Below are 18818 nucleotides of genomic sequence, written 5' to 3'. Positions count from 1 at the left end.
CAGTTTTTTTCAATCCTATTCAGATAATTTCCAGCCTTACAGTTCCGACTGAATGTGGAGCTGCCACGAAATATGGAAGCTCACTTCAATCTCACGCGACTCAGCGTCGCCTACACCATTTTTTTTTTTGTCAAATATATGGCGCAGCTTGCGTTTTAGTGGTGCAATGCAGGGGGAAAAGCAGAATGGGCGGTCCCCTCCCTTCGTCGGAGACCAGGCTGTTGCATATCACATTTATTTCCAAACTTGCCGCTCAACGCTTTCCAAGACTGGCAGACTCGGATCGCTTTGTCTGCAGGCTTTAACTTCTCTCCCAAAGTGGACCGACGCGTCAGTACGGTCGGCCGAGTCTCCAACGCCCGCGCTACAAACCCAAAGGAAATGTTGTGCGCCCAGAATGCGATGAGAGTTTCATTTCATTTCTTTTATTTGTCAAATCATACAATACAAAGGATCATCAGACTGTTGGGACCCGTAGCCAATGGCTAATCCTGGGGCCAAAAACAAAAAGTATGCAGTGATGCAGGCTTTCTGCTACAGAAAATAATAATAAAAAACGAACACTCCAGAACACAGGCTGTCGTACAACACTAGTACAAGCATTTTTTAACATGCAATCTTCGTGCCCTACAACTGTAAAATTTATAATCGCTATAGTTTCAAAAGGTGCACAAACAGAGGCAAATCCCTAAAATGTACTTAATATTATCAAAAACAACTAAGAAACATTTAAGTAGCCAAACAATACCAATACCGGTATTTCGAAATACAATACAAATACAAACACTCATTGCTAGGCCACAACAAGATTAACAATCCAGAACATCAGCACAGAATTCAAAGAATGCACAAACCAAATAACCATCAGCACGTATGGTATTCCTGTGACCACAAAACGACATGCTAGGAAAAAAAAATCGCAAAGTTAGCTCGCATCACCCAAGCTTAAATTATTTTAGAGAAGTGTTAAAATTTTGGCCTCTCTTTATTTCAGGTGGCAAGCTGTTCGATATTTTTGTTTTTATAAACGGCAACTGACGTTCTCCGTACGCGTAGTTTGTGGGGGGCAGATTGAAATTACCAGACGAAGCATTTCTAGTGGGCCGAGAAGTAGTGTAAAACAAGGATGCATTGAGTTATTGTGTCGTATGATACTATTTTCACAGCTGGCTGTCTTTGCTTGTCGAAATTCATCACAAGGTAAAATTTGCACATCGTTAAACAGTGGTTTACTCGGATGTTTGTGCCTAGAGTATGTTATTGTTTTTACAGATCGTTTCTGTAATTTCCGAATAGGTTCTAGGTAACTCTTATAAGTCCATCCCCAAGATTCAATGCAATATGTAATGTGAGAGTGGATGACTGCGAAGTATAATGTTCGTGTTGTGTTGACCCGAGAGACTCGTGCCCCTAGTTGCTGTCCAATGTGGGGACAGTCGTCCCGTCAAGCTGCCTTTCAGTGCAGCTTTTTTCGACTGCCCCTCCTTGTGCACTCAAGGAAAATAAAGTTTGAATTTGAATTTGAAAATTTGAATTAAAATGTCTCTATCGAAGTAGTTGCGGGCCTGCAATAAAGCATAACATCTGGGCGCCCACCTATATAATACAAACTTCCGTTACGTTGTCTTGCCAGTTTAAGTGGTAATCGAAATAAAGGCCAAGGTACTTGTAAGTGGTTCCATGAAGAAGAGAGTGGTTGTTCATAGCTATTTTGATGGCCGAAACGTTTACGGTCTTGTTACGAGATTGAAAAATTGTATATTTAGTTTTAGTATTAGTATTATTGGTTTGTTGGAACCAAGCCATTTGTAAATTCCTGATAATTCTGAGTTTGTTCTAGATTCAATTTTTTTATATTGTTACCTATAGTAATTATTGCTGTGTCATCAGCGTATATCAAATCGTTTATATACAAAGAGAAGAATAAGGGCCCAAGGACGGACCCTAGCTGTGGAACTCCAGTTTATACAGGCTGCGGCAAAGAACACACATTGTTAATGCAAACTATCTGGTACCGGTCATGAAAATAACTTGAGAATAGGTCAAAAGATGTACCTCTAAAACCATAGTGCTTCAGTTCGCCTAGTAGAATGGAGTGATCTACGGTGACGAATGCTTTTTCTAAGTACATGTACACGAGTCTAAGTACACGACAGCCACCAGTTTGTTACTGTTTAGGGCAGAGTTAATTGCTTGTGTTAAAGACAGCACCGCGGTTGATTTTGAGTACTGGGAACGAAAACCGTGCTGTTGTGGGCAAATTATGTCATATTTATCTACAAATTTATGTATTCGGGCTACAAGAATTTTCTGATATAGATTGTTAAGGACGCTTAGCACCGATATCGGCCGATAACTATATTGGTTAGCGGGGTCGCCGCCTTTGTAGATCGATGGGACCCTAGCTTATTTTAAAGGACATGGGTACGTAGAAGCATGCTGACAATGATTGAAAATGTTACATAAGATAGGGCACAGGATATCTATGTCTTCCTTCAGCAACCGCACTGTGATGCCGTCAGGTCCAGCAGCCTTATTCGCAGACCTTTTTAATACAACAGCTTCAATATCATTGGATTCAATGTCATACATATAGAAAGTGTACAAGTGTTCTTGAAAGGGCTACGAAGTCGATTTGTCAAATTTTGCTGCCAAGGCAGGGCCGACGATTTAATATAGATTAAAGCTGTCAACAATACTTCTTGCTATGAAGTCGGGCAGAGCCTATTGTTTTGGGCTGTTGCCAGAAACTTCTTTAACTATTTACCATATTTTTTTAGTATTAGAATTTTCATGTTGTATAAGATGGCTGTAATATTATTTTTTGCATATTCAAATAAGCGCCACTGATTTATGAAGCATTATTACGTATCATTACGCATCATTACGTAGCAGGTCCACTAACGCATCTGTTTTCGCACAAAAATAGTCTGGCCCGGGAACTTTCCGCGGCGGCTAGAAAACGCGCTCGCGAAGTAGCTCGCTTCTGGCCCTTCGAGCGACCACGCGAAGTTTCTGCGCGGGGCGTGAGTCTCGGGCACCGATCCACTGGCGGACGTAGTTCTTCTCCACCTTTCTAGCTTCCTTCACAGCCTCGGAGTCAACGGGCGAGGCGAAACGCAGGTCGGTGTGGTGAGCCGCTCCGGGTATCTCGAGCACGACCACGTCGTCCGATGGAGGATCGAGGATTCCAAGGGCAGACCACGGGTCCAGTTCACCATTGCTGAGGAAGCAAGGAAGTTGAGCAAGTTGGTAAGACTCGTCCGCCGTGAGAGTCGAGCAAAAAATTATTTGTGTCTTTCCTAAACGACAAGTTAAATTACAAAATGTGCAACGACAACGGAGGCCTTCGTCTCACTTCTGCATGACGAACTTCAAGGTCCGCGCGAGGCTCAGGAGCGCGCTCACGATTATGCTCACGAGCGCATGCCGGCATAACCGCCTGCTTTTTGGCCAAATGAATCCACCGTGGCCTACCCATATACGGGTAGGCTTCAAGCTTTGCTTGACAAAACCGAAGAGCGACAGAAAGGGTGAGCGAGCTTTCGGTATGCCCATTACCTTTCTCGACCATATTTAAGGGAAATCCCCAAGGTGGAGTAAGTTTCTGCAAAGGAAAGTTTGACATCCATCTGAATGCAGCCGTACGGCTACAAAGAAAAGCTATACAGTTTCCTCAGAAACTTCGCAGTTGAAGAAAAATTCGTCCTGGTCCAGTATTCGAACCCGGCACCACCGCTTATTGATTGATTGATTGTGGGGTTTAACGCGCCGACGCAACGTAGGCGATGAGGCGCGCCGTAGTGGAGGGCTCCGGTTTAATTTTGACCACCTGGGGATCTTTAACGTGCGCCGAAATCTCGTACACACGGGCGTTTTTGCTTTTCGCCTCCATCAGAAAAGCGGCCGCCGCGGCCGGGAATCGAACCCGCGACTTCGTGGCACCACCGCTTAACCGGAGCAGTCGCTCTTCCAACTCAGCTAACCAGGAGGCTAGTCGTTTGTAGCGCGAGAGCGAATAGATCAACAACTCGAAGTGAAGCACAGGCGGTGATCCCGAGTTCGAATCCTCGACCAGGGCGAATTTTTCTTCAACTGCGAAGTTTCTGAGGAAGCTGTATAGCCTTCCTTTGTAGCCGTACGGCTGCGTTCAGGTGGACGTCAAACTTTCCTTTCCACATTACCTTTCTCATTCCATTTTTTTGCCCCTTCCCCTTCCTTGTTATTTATTTAATTAAAATTTTCTCAATTCTCCGCGCGTACAAAAATATTTTGCTTCCGTAATTAAATTGAGCTATGAGTTACAATGTGTCTTGTATTCTTCATGTCTGCCTTTCCAACAGCCAAGGTTGCTGCTGCGTCAAGGCACAAGCTCATGCCTCTCACTGGCGTCGTTGCAGAACGCGTTGCCTGATGCCGGGAAGGCGTAAATCAGCTACGTTTACTCAGCAGACCACTCCTAATTAGGCGAATCAGTTTTTTGTTGTTAAGCGTGGTTTATTTGGGAACACTGCCCTCGATGTTGCCCAGCAGCTCAGCGTCCTGCACATTCAGTTATTCTTACAGTATTCGACCAGCCCGCGTATTTCACCGCAATATTTCCTCTCCTCGCATTAGAGCAACCACTTTTTCCATGACATCCTTTATGCGGTCCGGGAGTTCTTTATCGCCCTTAATGATGAAGCCATTCTCTACCCATGAACATTTTGGAATGTTTCGCAATAAAAAACTCGTGGCGGTAAAGAAAACGCACCCATTATGTAATATACCCCCCCCCCCCCCCCGAGGGATGTTTCACGCAATAAAATGACGTTAGCAAGTTAATTCGCTTTTATCATAAACTCACTTTCATCCCTATTTATACCTCTGAAGCTGTGCCCATGTCCATGTTCTATTTGTTCGCGGGGGAATGTATTCATTATGCTCAGGTCATTCGCTTCCGCAAATACGAGTGTATCACCTCGGGTGTTTTGAATCCATGTTTAATGTTCTTCACCATACGCTCACGTAAAAACATTCTTCTCTGGTGTTTTTGTTCCGGTAAGGTACGGGTGCCTTGTTCATAAGGCACCCGTACTTGTGCACACGGGTGAACAAGGCACCCGTACGGGAGTCGAAGCGTGTTTTTTGGATTTTAAACATTCTTGGTTGGTGCCAGTTTTTATTGTCATGGGCTTTGTTTGTGAAAATTTCAGCTGGTCTTGACAGTCCGATTATGAGGGATAAGAAGTCAGGCGGAGACGCGTCGTGGAGTCGTCTACGACTCTGGTTATGGAGTTGGCGAGTCTTGTGGGAATCGTGTTATCAAGAGAGGAACGGTCTTCTTGACTGCGAATAGGTGCAGGGTAAGAGTGTCCACAGTGTTCGAGTGTATGGGTAATGTATCGTGGGGTATTTGGTGGGAAAGGGAGAGGGAGAGAGAGGGGAGGTTATTGTCAGGGCAGGCATGAATGCCCTGGCGTGGACGAAGAAAAACCCGGGGGGATAAAGTTCGATAGGGAGGCAATTCGGGATTAAGCCAAATGACATTTGGCTGGGTAGTGGCTTTCTAAGCAGCGTCTACCATTTTCTTAGATTTTCAGGTGTATGAATGGCATTGGCTAACCACACACCAACGTATACAGATATCATATGCAGTGGGTTACACCGTCGGGAATCGCGTGGTTGCAACGCAGCGCCTGAAACAGCGTATAGACCAGAATTTGGCCGAGTCGGCCATTTTGCGGCAACGGGTGCGCCATCTGGCGGGCATTTTTTGGAGACTGCGTCGCGAGCAGACGACGCCACAGTCACACGCTGTTGTTCCATGCCGTGCGTGGATATCAGACGTCCCAGCGGCATCAAAAATCAGTAACTGCCATTTATTCGGTATGTCAGCAGCGCAAAGTTTAACAGTGCTTCAAGGAGAACGTTCAAGACGTCCCAGAGCTGTCAGGTTTGCCCATAAATTCCGTTCTCAACCCGCTAAGGCGGCTTGCCACCCTGCGCACGCTTCGTCCTCACGGGAGTTGCCTGTAAGGCTACGTTTCGCCGCACCAGCAGGACTCCCGACTTTTTATCAACAATTGATCTTTGCTTTCTTAATTCTGGGCAGGTTGCCGTCATTGCCTTTACTTTCGATGTAAAGAATCTACTTGCCCGGGGGTCACTACGCCGTTGTTTGCTGCAACAACAATCAGCGTAAGCGCAAAGTGCTCATACAAGCAACGTGCGAAGTGCACCACAATAAAAGAAGTGTCTGCATGTGCGGAGTATATTCGCTGCAAAATTTCCTGCGTCCCTTGAGTGCCGCCGCGAATGAGTAGTAACGCTTAATCGGAAAGATTTCGAACCTAGCAAATTTGCGAGGGCAAGTGCGGTCGTACGCTAATTTTGGAAGCGCTGTTTATTCACCCTCATGCTCAATCCTTATCGCAAATTTATGTGCTCTGGAGGCGTTCTCTGTTCATTTTATTGACGGGAAGCCAACAAAAATCAACCCGAGACATATATTCTGCAGCACGGGCACGCGAAAAAGGCGAGGCGAAAGCGAAATAGTAGCGTCGCGGTTGCGCAGCACGCCCGATCGTGTCGGTAATTAAATTGCTGTTGGTGGTTCCCACCCGCCGCTGAAACGCAAAAGTTCTTTTGAGCAAGCAAACGGCCGTGAAATCTTGGTGTACCCAATACGTTGCTCCTGCGTTGTAGTAGGAAATAGTGTTATGCAGCGGCAAATGCGTCTCCTGCGAATGCCTGCCACGCTCACGTGTTAGTGGTTTGGTACATTCAGCGAATGCTTCTGATCGCGCCGTCATACATGTTTTTTATGCCGTGGGACGTCTAATATCCACGCACAGCACGGAACAACAGCGAGCGACTGCAGCGTCGTCTGCTCGCGACGCAGTCCCCAAGAAATGCCCGCCAGACGGCGCACCGGTCGTTAAAAAATGGCGGCGCCCAGTGCACAGTGGAAATTCTTGTCTATACCATGGTGCAGGCTTTCCAGAATCGAACTTCCCGTGCTGTGCTGGCGCATCAAGCACGTGCCGCTCGTGTCCCTCCATTTTTTTCGTATATGGTACCCGGCACCACGCGTCGGTTTAGAGCGCCGGGGAAGGGCGCCACAACACCAATGACGCCCTAGCTGTATATGATATGTGATACGTGTCCATCTACTGTGACGCATGTGTCCTCTTGTCAACATTTTCATTCTTGTCGCCTCGCGATGCTTCCTTCCTATTTTGGTTATTATGACTGAGAACTCGGCCAATCACTTTTTTTGTCGCTACAGATACGCCGTTAGGGGGAATGTGCTTTGCTACTGCGAATGCTTCTGATCGTTGCTAAAATGTTGCTACAAGCAACATTTTACGTGCAGCACGCCGCCAATATTTCATAGAACAGGCTTCCTTTGTGGTGGCACTGCTTCACAGTTGTCCCCTTTCGCAATTGCCACCGTACCTGAAAATTATGTTGGTCGCGGTGCTGAATTCGCTGCCTCCGTACATGAGGATGGTGCCGTAGAAGTCCGGCGTTATTCCGAATTCCCTCTGGCACCTCTCCTTTTCAGCCGTCGCGTTCCACGTGAAAGGGTAAAACATGTCGCTCACCCCGTTGCCACAGAACGGCTGCATAAGGACTGTGCAGGTCTGAAAAAAAAAGAGGAAAATCCCCTTTAAGGAAGGAATTGAGGCGAATAAATCCGTAAACTGTACCTACACCGACAAAAGGCATGGACAACATTAATACATATTGTGGTCATAACCATCATCATGACCAAGCAAGCTTTTGTACGAGTTGGTAGCGCCAAAGGTAGCAAAGAAGGACTGGACCTACTTCCGACTGAATCTTTATGTGTAACCACCATAATAAAAACAAGTTTAAACGCAAAAAAATACGGGGATGCTTAGAACGTCCTAAGAATTTGAAGGCGGAAGCCTATCTACATCTTTTGTCTATCTCCAGGTAAACTCACAAACTTTGCCGCCGCACCCGTGATCACTTGACCATCACCCTTGACAGCACCCTACGAAACTGTCAGCGCGTACTCATATGGCCTAGTTGGTTCGAACTGTGAAACGTGGTTGAGTAGCGCGGTAAAGACGGGACAATGTATAAGAGGACTAGCGCTGGACAATATAGAAGAGACCACACAGGACTAGCGGTGGAGTCTAGTCCTGCGTGGTCTCTTCTATATTGTCCCGTCTTTACCACGCTACTTAACCATGTTCTAAACTACGATGCTGGTTCCGCTCACTCGCCATCGCCAGGAGCCTAAACGACAAGCTGAACGGGATCCCCAGAAAAGTCACGTAGCAAGCCCTCAACATCTTGAGGTGGTGGTGGTGGTGAAACATATATTCAAGAGGTTCGCGCTTGAAAGCGGGAGAAGCCCCCAGTCCAGGGCCCCTGCGGCGGCTGCGGTCCTGCATGCCCGGTCCACCAACTGTCGCTGGTCCTCAGGATCCAAACTGCACAGCACGGCCTCCGACTGCTCGATGGTGGGGGTGCGAATAATCGGAGCTGCTGGTGTGTTCTGGCAAGACCACGTGGTGTGGTACAGTGTTGCGTGTTCGCTACTGTGTGGGCATGTTGGTGGATATATTGCGGAGTGTATGATGTGCAGGAAGCTAAGGTGGGAGTATGTGTTGGTCTGTAGTTGCCGCCAGGCTACAGCCTCCTCTCGGGCGAGCTTCTGCTGCGGTGGTGGGTAGGCACATCTGAAAAGGTGGTGGTGTCGCAGAAATGCACGGTACTGCTGCTGGACAGGCTCTGGGTCACGGAGCGACTGATGCGGCGTCCGGAGGGTGCATGCTCGGGCTGTAGCGTGTGTTCGCTCGTTTACGTCAAGCCCTGCGTGGCCTAGCGTCCATATTAGTACAGTAGTGTTCAGAGTACCCTTGTGCTTTTTTACTAATCGGAGGGCGGATATTGAGATACCAACGCTGCAATAGTTTCTGCATGCCTGTTGGCGGTCTGCAATTTATGAAGTCGGGGACGTCAATGCCAGTGCGATGGCCGTTTCTTCGGCTTCAACGATGTTTTTGTTTTTACTGTCGCAGTGCGAACGACATGGCTGGATAGGATGCGCAGTGGGCCGCGTCCGTGAATCGCACATGGGGGTGGTCAGAGTACTTCCCTTGTATAAATTGTACTCGTGCTTGTCTGCGCTGCACGTGATGCGCAGGGGGCATGTTTCTCGGGAGTGGAGCAGCCCTGATGAGCGTACGGATGTCCTGTTGCACAGTTTCCGGTCGAGGGTGGCTGGCGTCCGCTATCTGGTACACTAGCTGCCTCAGCACCGTACGGCCGGTCGACGTTTGCCTGAGCCGCTCTAGTTGGCTGACAAGGTGGGCATCAATTATCTCCCGCACCTTGTTGTGCACCCCGAGCGCTTCCAGCTTACTAGTGGCGGTGTGAGGAGGGAGGCCTAGCGCTTGTTTGTACGCCTTCCGCAGTAGTATGTCAAGTTGGTCCAATTCCCTCGGTTTCAGCGGAGGTAAGGCGTAGAGTACACCACGCGGGTGACAACCAGTGCTTGCACCAACTTGATGACATCATCCTCCTTCATACCGTGGTGCCTGTTTGTGACTCGACTCACCATACGCATGATTTGCGAGGTAGTGTGGTTGAGGCGCTGGATGGTTAGCGTTCCTCCTCCGTCTGGCTGGATGTAAAGTCCCAGTATACGGATGGTTGGGAATACGGGGATGTCGCTACCTTGGAGTTTTATTTGTATTGTGGTGCGTTCCAGTAGCTCGCCACGTGGTTTGCGCCTCAGGGCTCCATAATACGGTTGACGAGCATATAGGCCACCTGTCTATCCAGAAGTATAGCCATCTGTCTAAATATCCGCAGGTCGAAAAAACTGAAAAATCAAGTGAAATTCACTAGACGCTATTTCGCCCAAATAATACCGCACGAATGGGGACACCGCATCAAGGTCCACTCGCTACCAAAAAACATGCACCCCGACTATCAGCAATCAGACATACGAGGCAGGGGTCATAGTTCTGAAAATAGGGTTTTTTAACACGATAGTGCACTATTAGGCTCAGGTTTCGATTTCGCCGTGGCTGTTAGCCGTCCGCTATCAGCCGTGCTCATCCAGCGTCCGCGGAAATGAGTCACCGCTGCCACCCGGAAGCTACGACTGAGGCTGCGCGATGTGGCAATCCACTCAGTCTAGAATATGGCACAACGGCAACTGAAGTGTGGAAAAGACGGTTAAGGTTGATGCTTGGGCGAGTTGGTGTTCCATAATCTCGAATTCACAGCGCAAACAAGAAACGAGGACGATAGGGAGAGGACGACACACACGCGCTAACAACAGAAGTTTATTGCTGCGACGTTTGGCATATAAATACAGCAGAAATCAAGGCAACAAAAAAAATCGACACATGACATGTGAAAATAAAATATAACAATTCCGCCACGACATCACTACCACTATGAGCTTGCAAACCGTCTAGATAGGTGATTTCTTTTGCTGATAGCCCGACAGAAGGAACGCTTACACACTTTTCTTCTCTTTTCCTATTTTACCAGCCTCAATAATCTCCCTCGTCAGTTTATGCTTATTTTTACACAAAGAGATTGCAATCGTTTAGGAAGAATTTAGCCAACACGAACTCAACCCCGGCGATGTCGGGCAGCCTTGTCGCGCGCAAAGTATTTTTAAACACAATGGAAACTCCACCACCACGAGAATTCTTATCTTTTCGGAATACTTCAGAATCGCTAACATCGGGATGAAGCCATGTTTCGGTTATAATTATTATATGTGGTTTGTATGCCAAAATTATGCCTTCCAAGTCGGCCCTTTTGTCCATTATACTGCGGGCGTTGATGTTTATGCATCGGAGAGTTTTTTCAGTTTTTACAAGTGGTCATTCGGTCTTTTTAGGCTCATTAGGGCTTCGCGAAGTTGGGAATTTTCATTCGAGTGCTGTCCCATGCAAACATGGTTTTGTCTACTTTTATCTTGTTATTAAAAAGTTGAACTTTCGCGCCTGACTTCCTAGTGTCAGCTCTTCCAAAGGTGCCTTCTAATTTCCCTGGTGGCTCGTGCAATATTTTCAGATATCGAAATGTTGGACCCCGTAAAGATGAAGCAGTTCATGAGTACTGATAATTTTTCCCTGTGGTCAAACAACCTCAGAATAATTAGTCGCGGTTTATCAGTTTGTTTCCCGCCTATTCGATGTATCCGCTCGGGGGCCTACAACTCTCAACAAGTATGCAGAACCTTCACTCCACAACACACCTTCACATTCATTTTCGCCTGGAATATGTCGTCAACAACTTCTTTTGTTAGTGATTCAGCTGTTTCTTCTTCCTTTTCTGATAGACCGAATACGTGAAGATTATTTCGTCTTCCCCTGTGCTCTAATACTACTATTTGTTTTCCTAGCCTTTGAACAGTTTTTTCTAGCCTTTGAACAGTATCTGTACAAAGAGTTCGGACACAACAAGGAGTTTTTGTGCAACCAGTTGCACAACAAAAAGAAATACGAGATATAAAAAGGACAGACTTCGTGATCGGCGCCCCTCTAGCTGCTACAACCCGCAAAACAAGAAGCAGAGGGGATATCTGCGCACTATCCATGACAGAAACAAAAACAGCTGTAATCATAACCAACTGTCAACAAGTATGCAGAACCTTCACTGCCCGTGGCACGATGCCAGATCAGCTAGAGGTTGCCAGATCAGCTATAACGACATAGCGACCCATTTCCGCTTCACCCGCCACGTATAGCCCCCTGCTCATGCCAGTTTCGACGACGTGCAAAAGCGCACGTTGCGCTTTTGGAAAAGCCCTGTCGCGCGCTCCATCGCATTCGCCCGTCATTGTTTCCCTTCCTTGTCTGCCCAGCATTCGGCATTCCCGCCACCTTACCCACACCATGCGGGCTTTTCCCAATGATTCCTTCCCTCGATCCGGAGGTTCAAGCCTCCCTTATGAATAGCGCTGTCATTGTCGCCGCCAGGCTAAACAGACCTTAGACAGTCCCCGTGACAGACCTTAGCTCTGTAAAGTTAGTTTATCTTTCTCACACACACGCACACATGTCGCGTTGGGTGTCACAGACGGCTCATTGCACACTGACAACAAAGCAACCGGAGAGGAACGTTGAATATTGTGGCCAATGAATATACTGCACACAACCACGAACACTCGGACACATCGTCCTGGATCACGAGCATGCAGAATGCAAACCAACCACACCTACACCCCCTAATTATTCCCCAAAGCAGCGGCTGTCGTTGATGCCCAGCTCCCATCTCGCCGACAAGCTCCTGATGGTTGAGACATCGGTTGCAGCCAAGACGGCGCACGAATACCCGTGAAGAGGATGTCACATCACCGAAAACATCATTGCTCTCAATAAAGACGTTTTTAAAACGATAGTCTTTTTGGGCTACCTAAACGTGACAGTTTTAATCTGTCTGTTTTCCTGTCGCTAGATTCCGTCGCCCGGCCAAAATTTAAAGAATTTCCTGAATGAGACATTTATATAGGCATAACATTTCCAAACTATTAAATCTACTGGCAATTGCCGGCTCAACGTTGTTGAGGAAAAAGAAAATATTCGACATATTTGAGGCAACGCATCAAAACGAGTGATTATCAGTGCTCGATCTTTTCATGAATAATGCATGGCTGCTTTATTTTTGCGGTAGCAAATAAAATACGCCTTGAAACAAAATGTTTGACGCAGACATACAAAAATACTCTCGCGCAGTAGCGTTCGGCAACAGCGCAGTAGAGCGCGCCGCCATACGTTCGCTGGGCGCGCTATAATTTTTTTGTATTGCGCCATTTTGCCCCAGGGAATAAAAAAATGGAAGGACAAGAAAAAAGAAAGTGACGGGAGGCAAGCGGCTTCATGCACTACAGAATTCCGTGTAGGACAGTCTCAGCAAGAAGGTCCAAGAGCTGCTTCCTGAGACGCAGCAGATATGCGCCGTGACCGAGCTCCCGCTGCGCACAAATTTCGCAATAGGGGTTACAGTAATCGTCAGTGAATTCTTTGCTTTCACTTCACCAGAGTCCTTCAAAGCATTGGAAAACTCTGCCTCCACCACGATCATTCATCATCGCAGTCAGAGAAAGTTGCTTTCCTGCAGGGTGCGTTCCCACAACAGACGTCATCAGTGAGAACTCAAAGCTTCTCTTTAATCTAATGAGACATGAAGCCGCAGTTGATTCAAGGATCAAACGCAGCCTGTGCCACACGGCCACAGGTTTTTCATGCGAACAACGGAGCAACAACGGAACAACGGAGCGAACAACGGAGCGAACAACGGAGCACACACATGGCGGGTACGAGAATTACGGGAATTTTGGGAATACGAGAAATTTGTCTCCTGCTCGCGCCCCCATCTGCACTACGTAGTATAGGCGGTATTCAATGAAAATTTAGCGGGCGATTTCTCCGCCTGGCAACACTGAAAACCGCCATGTCGGTGGCCACCGTGCCAGCGCATGCGCTTTGCGCCCGCATCTCGAAGAAAAAACACCAGCGTACATCGTCTGCTGCGTTTCAGCCCGATTATCGGTAGTGGCATCAACAGATATAATATTAATCGCACTCACTCCAATCCACGGAGGATAAAACCGGGACTGCGAACGCCGCCTAAGTCTGACGCTGGAGTTGGCTGCCGCCGCGGGATGTCGGCGCAAGTGCACCCGCACCGCATCCATGACTTTTTCTGGTAAGTTCTCTCTAATACTCGGCTGAGTACAAAAACGGAATAATTTCTTTGTAGAAATGGTTCACGCGTACACCGATTTAGCGCTGGCTTTCTCGTGCGCTAAATGTTTCCCACTCAGCAAAACAACTCACGTCTTACGTTAGGCCGCGGCGGCTGGCAATCAGCTGATCGGCGGCGGCTATTTCAAACGCGCGTGGCGCGCGGCGTGGCGTGGCGTGGCGTGCTGTGCTGTGCTGCACTCAACTGCACTTGGCGTCGAGGTATTACTTTGCGTTGAGTGGGCAACAGTTTGGAAATGATGCCGTTCCTGCTGTCAAACGGACCCCTGCGCTCACGTTCAAACCTTTGTGACACGACCGACTCGCACTCGCTCGTAGGTGTGCGCGGAGGCTGGGGTTGAATTGCAGATAAGGTTGTCACACTCATGAGCGGAATCGTGACTTTTCGCGTAACCAACCCTATCGCGGTACAACTGACTATCGAAATACTCGAACACGCCTTGCACGGAATCACAAGGTCACGTCGCGGCCCGCGGCCTGCCTGGCCGCCATGAAGGCATGGAGGGGAAGAGGGGCGCCTGATCTGGGGCCGTGCGCACAACGTCGCCTTGGCAACACACGTTTGGCCACATATATGGCAGCGCAGTCACATGGTTGCCTCCATGCATTCCACGCCATTTAATACCGGCTATACGAAATGGTTCTGAAACGACAGAAAGCGAGGACGCAACAAGGCCGAGGAAGAAGCAGTGGATCAGCGTATAGACACCGGGGCCTCGCCTTAGTACACAGCGTTAGCAAGATGGGGTCCCACGTTCAAATGAACAGCATTCAAACGGACAGAGATGCGTGCGTGTTTCGAAGTACTACACATAGCCTGCTTGTCCCTTTGCGGATGCCACCATACCTGCCCAATACTATGACGCCTACTGGAGAAAGCAGAGCCTCTAATAGGGATGCAGTAGTTTGAATGCGTTTAAGGACACAGAAGAAAGACCCCCCGATTACATAAGGCCACAGGTGTGGGGGGAAGGATCGCTTGTTGAGGACTCGTTCGCACTGCTTGGTGTGTAACACTTTGCACTGTGCGCGACGCTTACCATAAACTGGTAGGTCCTGAGGCCCGTCTTGTAGAAGAAAACGTCGAGACACTGACGTGTGCTGTTACCAGCCATGAACATTCCCATTGCTTTGGCGGCGGCATCGACCAGTCCCAGCTTCGTTTTTGGTGCGTTCACGAACTGTTCGCACACCACCTGAGTACGCAATGAAACAAAATGCTTTACGTGTTTTTCGAGAGTGCATATCTAAAAATCTTTTAGGTTTACATCTCAGCAATACACGCGACGCGCCATATTACCACAATGACTGTACAAGGTCCGCACAACTTGTGCGAATTGCTGCACCTTTGGGAAATAAACACCTGCGTTGCGCAAGAAAGAACAAACAGATAAGGGAGGTACGGGACTAGCGCAAACTCTCAACCACAAAGTGACACTGGAACTAATTGAGCGTCAGAATTTTCCGAGTGCACATATCCAGCATGGAAATGCTGTCTTTGGCAGCACTTGCCTTTACAGGATTCGCCGGAAGACTTCCCACAAGGTCCGCTGCCTCAGGATAATTGGCCATTGCCACAATCCCGTACGTGTCTCTTACGGTGTCCCTGAAGATGGTGTAGTTGTCAGGATGCAGCGGCTGGCACGTATTGAACTTTTTGCGGAGAAGCTCGCAGCCCGAAACTGAAATATTGAAACACGCTTGCTCAGCTCTCATTGTAGGGAAGAAATGCAAGTAGGGACCCACGCTTCTCCCGCAGTACTTTCACGTAGCTTGTTTTTTAGGGGGCCTTGAATAGGCTTCCAAAAGTCGCGATTTCAAGCACGCAATCGCTTGATCGCGTGTTCACAATATACACCAATATTAAACATCTACGTAATGCAGGGCCCCGAAACCGAGACTGGAACATGTGCTACGAATGAGCCTTATGTCCTTCACTCATTCAAACTACGTCAAGAAGCTACTGATACAACGAGGCACGCGAAGCTGAACGTCAACAGAAACGACGAACTGAAAACTAATGGGAACTTCAGTCGACCTCATGGCTGCTTCGCATACTACTCAGGGTTCCCCTACGGGAAGATGGTGTAATGTGTTTACTTTTCAGTCACAGAGGTCTCAACAAGCATCTGGACGCACTACAACGTTTGTGCTCGGCACCTCTGATACCTGCCATCTTCCTTGGCTGTGAAACAGGAATATATAAAACTAAAAACTGTCTCCTTCTTTTGGTATGTGCCTTTTACATTTTAAAAACAAAATAGTGCAGGAACGCGGAAATATACGAGCACTTGCACGTCATCCTCTCCTGGTCGCTTAACTGGTAGTTGTGCTGCAGTTTAAACAACTGTCAGGTAGTCAACATTCACAACCATTTCGAATTGCACCTCTCAAGCTGAAAAGTTATAATTCATTTGCCAAGGAACATTTCAAAAGTCATCACAAGAGGACATGATAAAGATTGAGATGCAACACTGCAGGTTCTTTATAACAACACATGTTTAAAAAGTTTGCATATTTTAATACTGGCCTTCACATCTGCTCTTGAAGCATGTAAGTTGGAAGCAGTTTAATTATTGTTCTACATCGGTTACTACAAAGGGCTAGTGTCATAACAATGAACCATGCTGCTATAACACAAATTGGTTAGATCATCTATCGCCAATAAATTTGCATTTGGAGTGACCAGATCTTGAAACTGCCTTGAAGGGGCAATATCTCGCCCTACTTTCTCTTTAGTTTAAAAGTCGCAAGTGCTGTACAAGTGAAACTGCTAGCTATTGCGATTACTGTCCTCCCCGGTACACGCGCGCGCTTCTGGGAGGTCTCGCAGCTCTGCACAGAATTTGTTTGTATTTTCTTATCGTTCTTGGAAGACGCAAGGATAATTCAGCGCCGGAGATATCGTGTAGAAAACGTCCTCCAAGTCTGATCATAGTTTGGTGCCGCAGCAGCAATACTAGGGCCACGCGAATGCCAAAAAAAAAAATGTTGAAGTTTATAAGAATAAAGGAACCAGCGCAGGACAAACTCGGGGCAATACCATGGACACGGTCAGGCAGGCGAATGTCGTTACACAAGACTCGTAAAAACTGAAATATTACAAAAGGAAGCCTCAGTTCCAGGCGTTTGTTGCGTCGTCTGCTGCAAGAAGCCTGCAATCAGCTTCTTACAGGGAATCCCTTAGGAGGCGACGCGCGAGGCTACAAGCCTGCTCGCTTCAACAACAAATTCCAAAAATGTCCCCAATTTTTCTCCCTAACTGACAGTGGTTTTAGGAACCCATCAAAACGTGGAATATTTTCCTCCTTTTAGCCGTATGCCATTCTAGCCGCCCTAACTGCGCTACTGCACTCCTCGCCGACCTTCCGACAGAGTCCGAAGACCCAGCGTTTAGTCCGCCGGCCGCCGACGGGTCGTCCCAATTTGTTCGCTCAGTTGAAACTAAGCCACGACACGTTTGAGAATGGATGAATGTGCCTTGTTTTACTTTGTTAGTTTGTACACTGTATATGTATCATATCTGGTGCGCGCGGGCTCATATCTACGGCCCATGTGACGTACGCGGTATGTCTCACGCTTGTAATATGTTGGTGAGGGAACACACCCTCCTCTCCCACTTTAGTGTATATATGCACGGCTGTTAAATAAAGGGGCAGTTCTTCTGCTCGCCTTGCTCGGAGCCTCTGGCTGTGTCTCGTCTGCAGCCCGACACGAAACATGGTGTCACAAGTGGGATGACCACCGACGTCCAATTTTGACAAACTGAAGATCACGCTGCAAGACCAACACGATGAACTTCCTGAAGCCACCAGGCCCGCTAAGCTCGGCTGGGGAAATTTCCAAGAACTGGCAGACATTCAAGCAAAGGTTAGAATTTTTTCTCGCCGCATCAAAACCAACCGACAAGCCTCGAACGGAGCCGTGCAAGACGGCACTTCTGCTCAGCGTAGCAGGCGAGGAAGCCATCGAGATCTTCAACACGTTCAGCTTCAGCGCAGACGAGAACAAGAATGACTACGCCACTATCGTGAAGAAATTTGATGAATACTGTACGGCACAGAAGAACGAGGTACATGAGCGCTACGTCTTCCATACGCGAGTCCAGGCCCCGGGTGAGCCGTTTGAACCTTTTCTACGAGACTTAAAAAACCAAGCTGAGCATGCAACTTCGGATGCAATGATCACAGACCAGATTGTTTATGGAACTAACGATGCGAAGGTTCAGGAAACTTTGCTGCGGGACACCGCACTAACGTTACAGAAGGCTGAGCAGGTTGCTAAAGCGGCTGAACTGTCAGCAGCCCAACAGAAACTCTGGACACGGGATGAAAGCCAGATTGATAAGATAGGCAAGGAACACTTAAGTAGACGGAGTGAGTTGCGGAGTGAGTATCAAAAGTGTCTCAAGTGCGGACGTATGCACCAGCCACGAAGCTGCCCTGCATTCGGGAAATCATGCCAAAAGTGTCAGCGACCTAACCATTTTGCTATCTGCTGCAAAGGATTTGCCGAGATAGGCGAACTTCAGGGCAGTGAAGATAACTTTGACATTCTAGACGTGTCGCGCAGCGTGGCAAGCCGACACGACTGTACTGTGCACGCTCAAATCAGACGTACGACTTCAACCACATTACTTCCAGTCCTAGGTACCCCCCAGTCCAACGGTTTGGCAGAAAAAGGCGTTCAAATAGTTAAGCGGATTCTAAAGAAAAGCACTGAAATGAAGCAGGATTTTTGGCTTGGTCTCCTTGCCTACAGATTAACTCCAATAGAATCCGGGCCATCACCTGGCGAGGTACTTCAAGGAAGAAGACTGCGGACAACGTTGCCCGACGTCCGGCCATGTCCAAATAGCAGCGTACAGAAGCATCGCCAGGTTACCATTCCATTCGGCAACTAGCACCGCCCAACCCTGGAGACACGGTTCGCATCAAAAAGGGGGCATGGGCCATTAAAGGTCAAGTCGTTCAAGCGTCAGGATACCCCAGGTCATACAGCGGCGTGGTCACCGAAGACGGAACAAGCGTGCGGCGCAATCGGCGGCATCTGCCGCCTACG

The 18818-nt window shown here is 48.0% G+C and overlaps 1 protein-coding gene across 1 annotated transcript in view; it reads right to left on the bottom strand.

Annotated features, from left to right (window-relative positions):
* Positions 1–409: 409 nt before the first annotated feature.
* LOC144165972 (lysosomal Pro-X carboxypeptidase-like) overlaps positions 410–18818 on the bottom strand; it is a 78673-nt gene continuing 60264 nt past the window's right edge. The window contains exons 6-9 of the mRNA XM_077695646.1: positions 15270–15439; positions 14798–14953; positions 7441–7628; positions 410–3223 (exon numbers count right to left, since the gene is read on the bottom strand). Coding sequence (XP_077551772.1) covers positions 2956–3223; positions 7441–7628; positions 14798–14953; positions 15270–15439 — 782 coding nt within the window. The 3' untranslated portion in view covers positions 410–2955. The remainder of the gene's footprint in view (positions 3224–7440; positions 7629–14797; positions 14954–15269; positions 15440–18818) is intronic.

The sequence above is a fragment of the Haemaphysalis longicornis genome, unplaced genomic scaffold, assembly GCF_048455015.1.
Source record: "Haemaphysalis longicornis isolate Haplotype H1 unplaced genomic scaffold, Haemaphysalis longicornis Haplotype H1 scaffold_150, whole genome shotgun sequence".
Classification (NCBI taxonomy): domain Eukaryota; kingdom Metazoa; phylum Arthropoda; class Arachnida; order Ixodida; family Ixodidae; genus Haemaphysalis; species Haemaphysalis longicornis.
The sequence above is the reverse complement of the archived record's forward strand: the minus strand, read 5'-3'. Positions and strand labels throughout refer to the sequence as shown.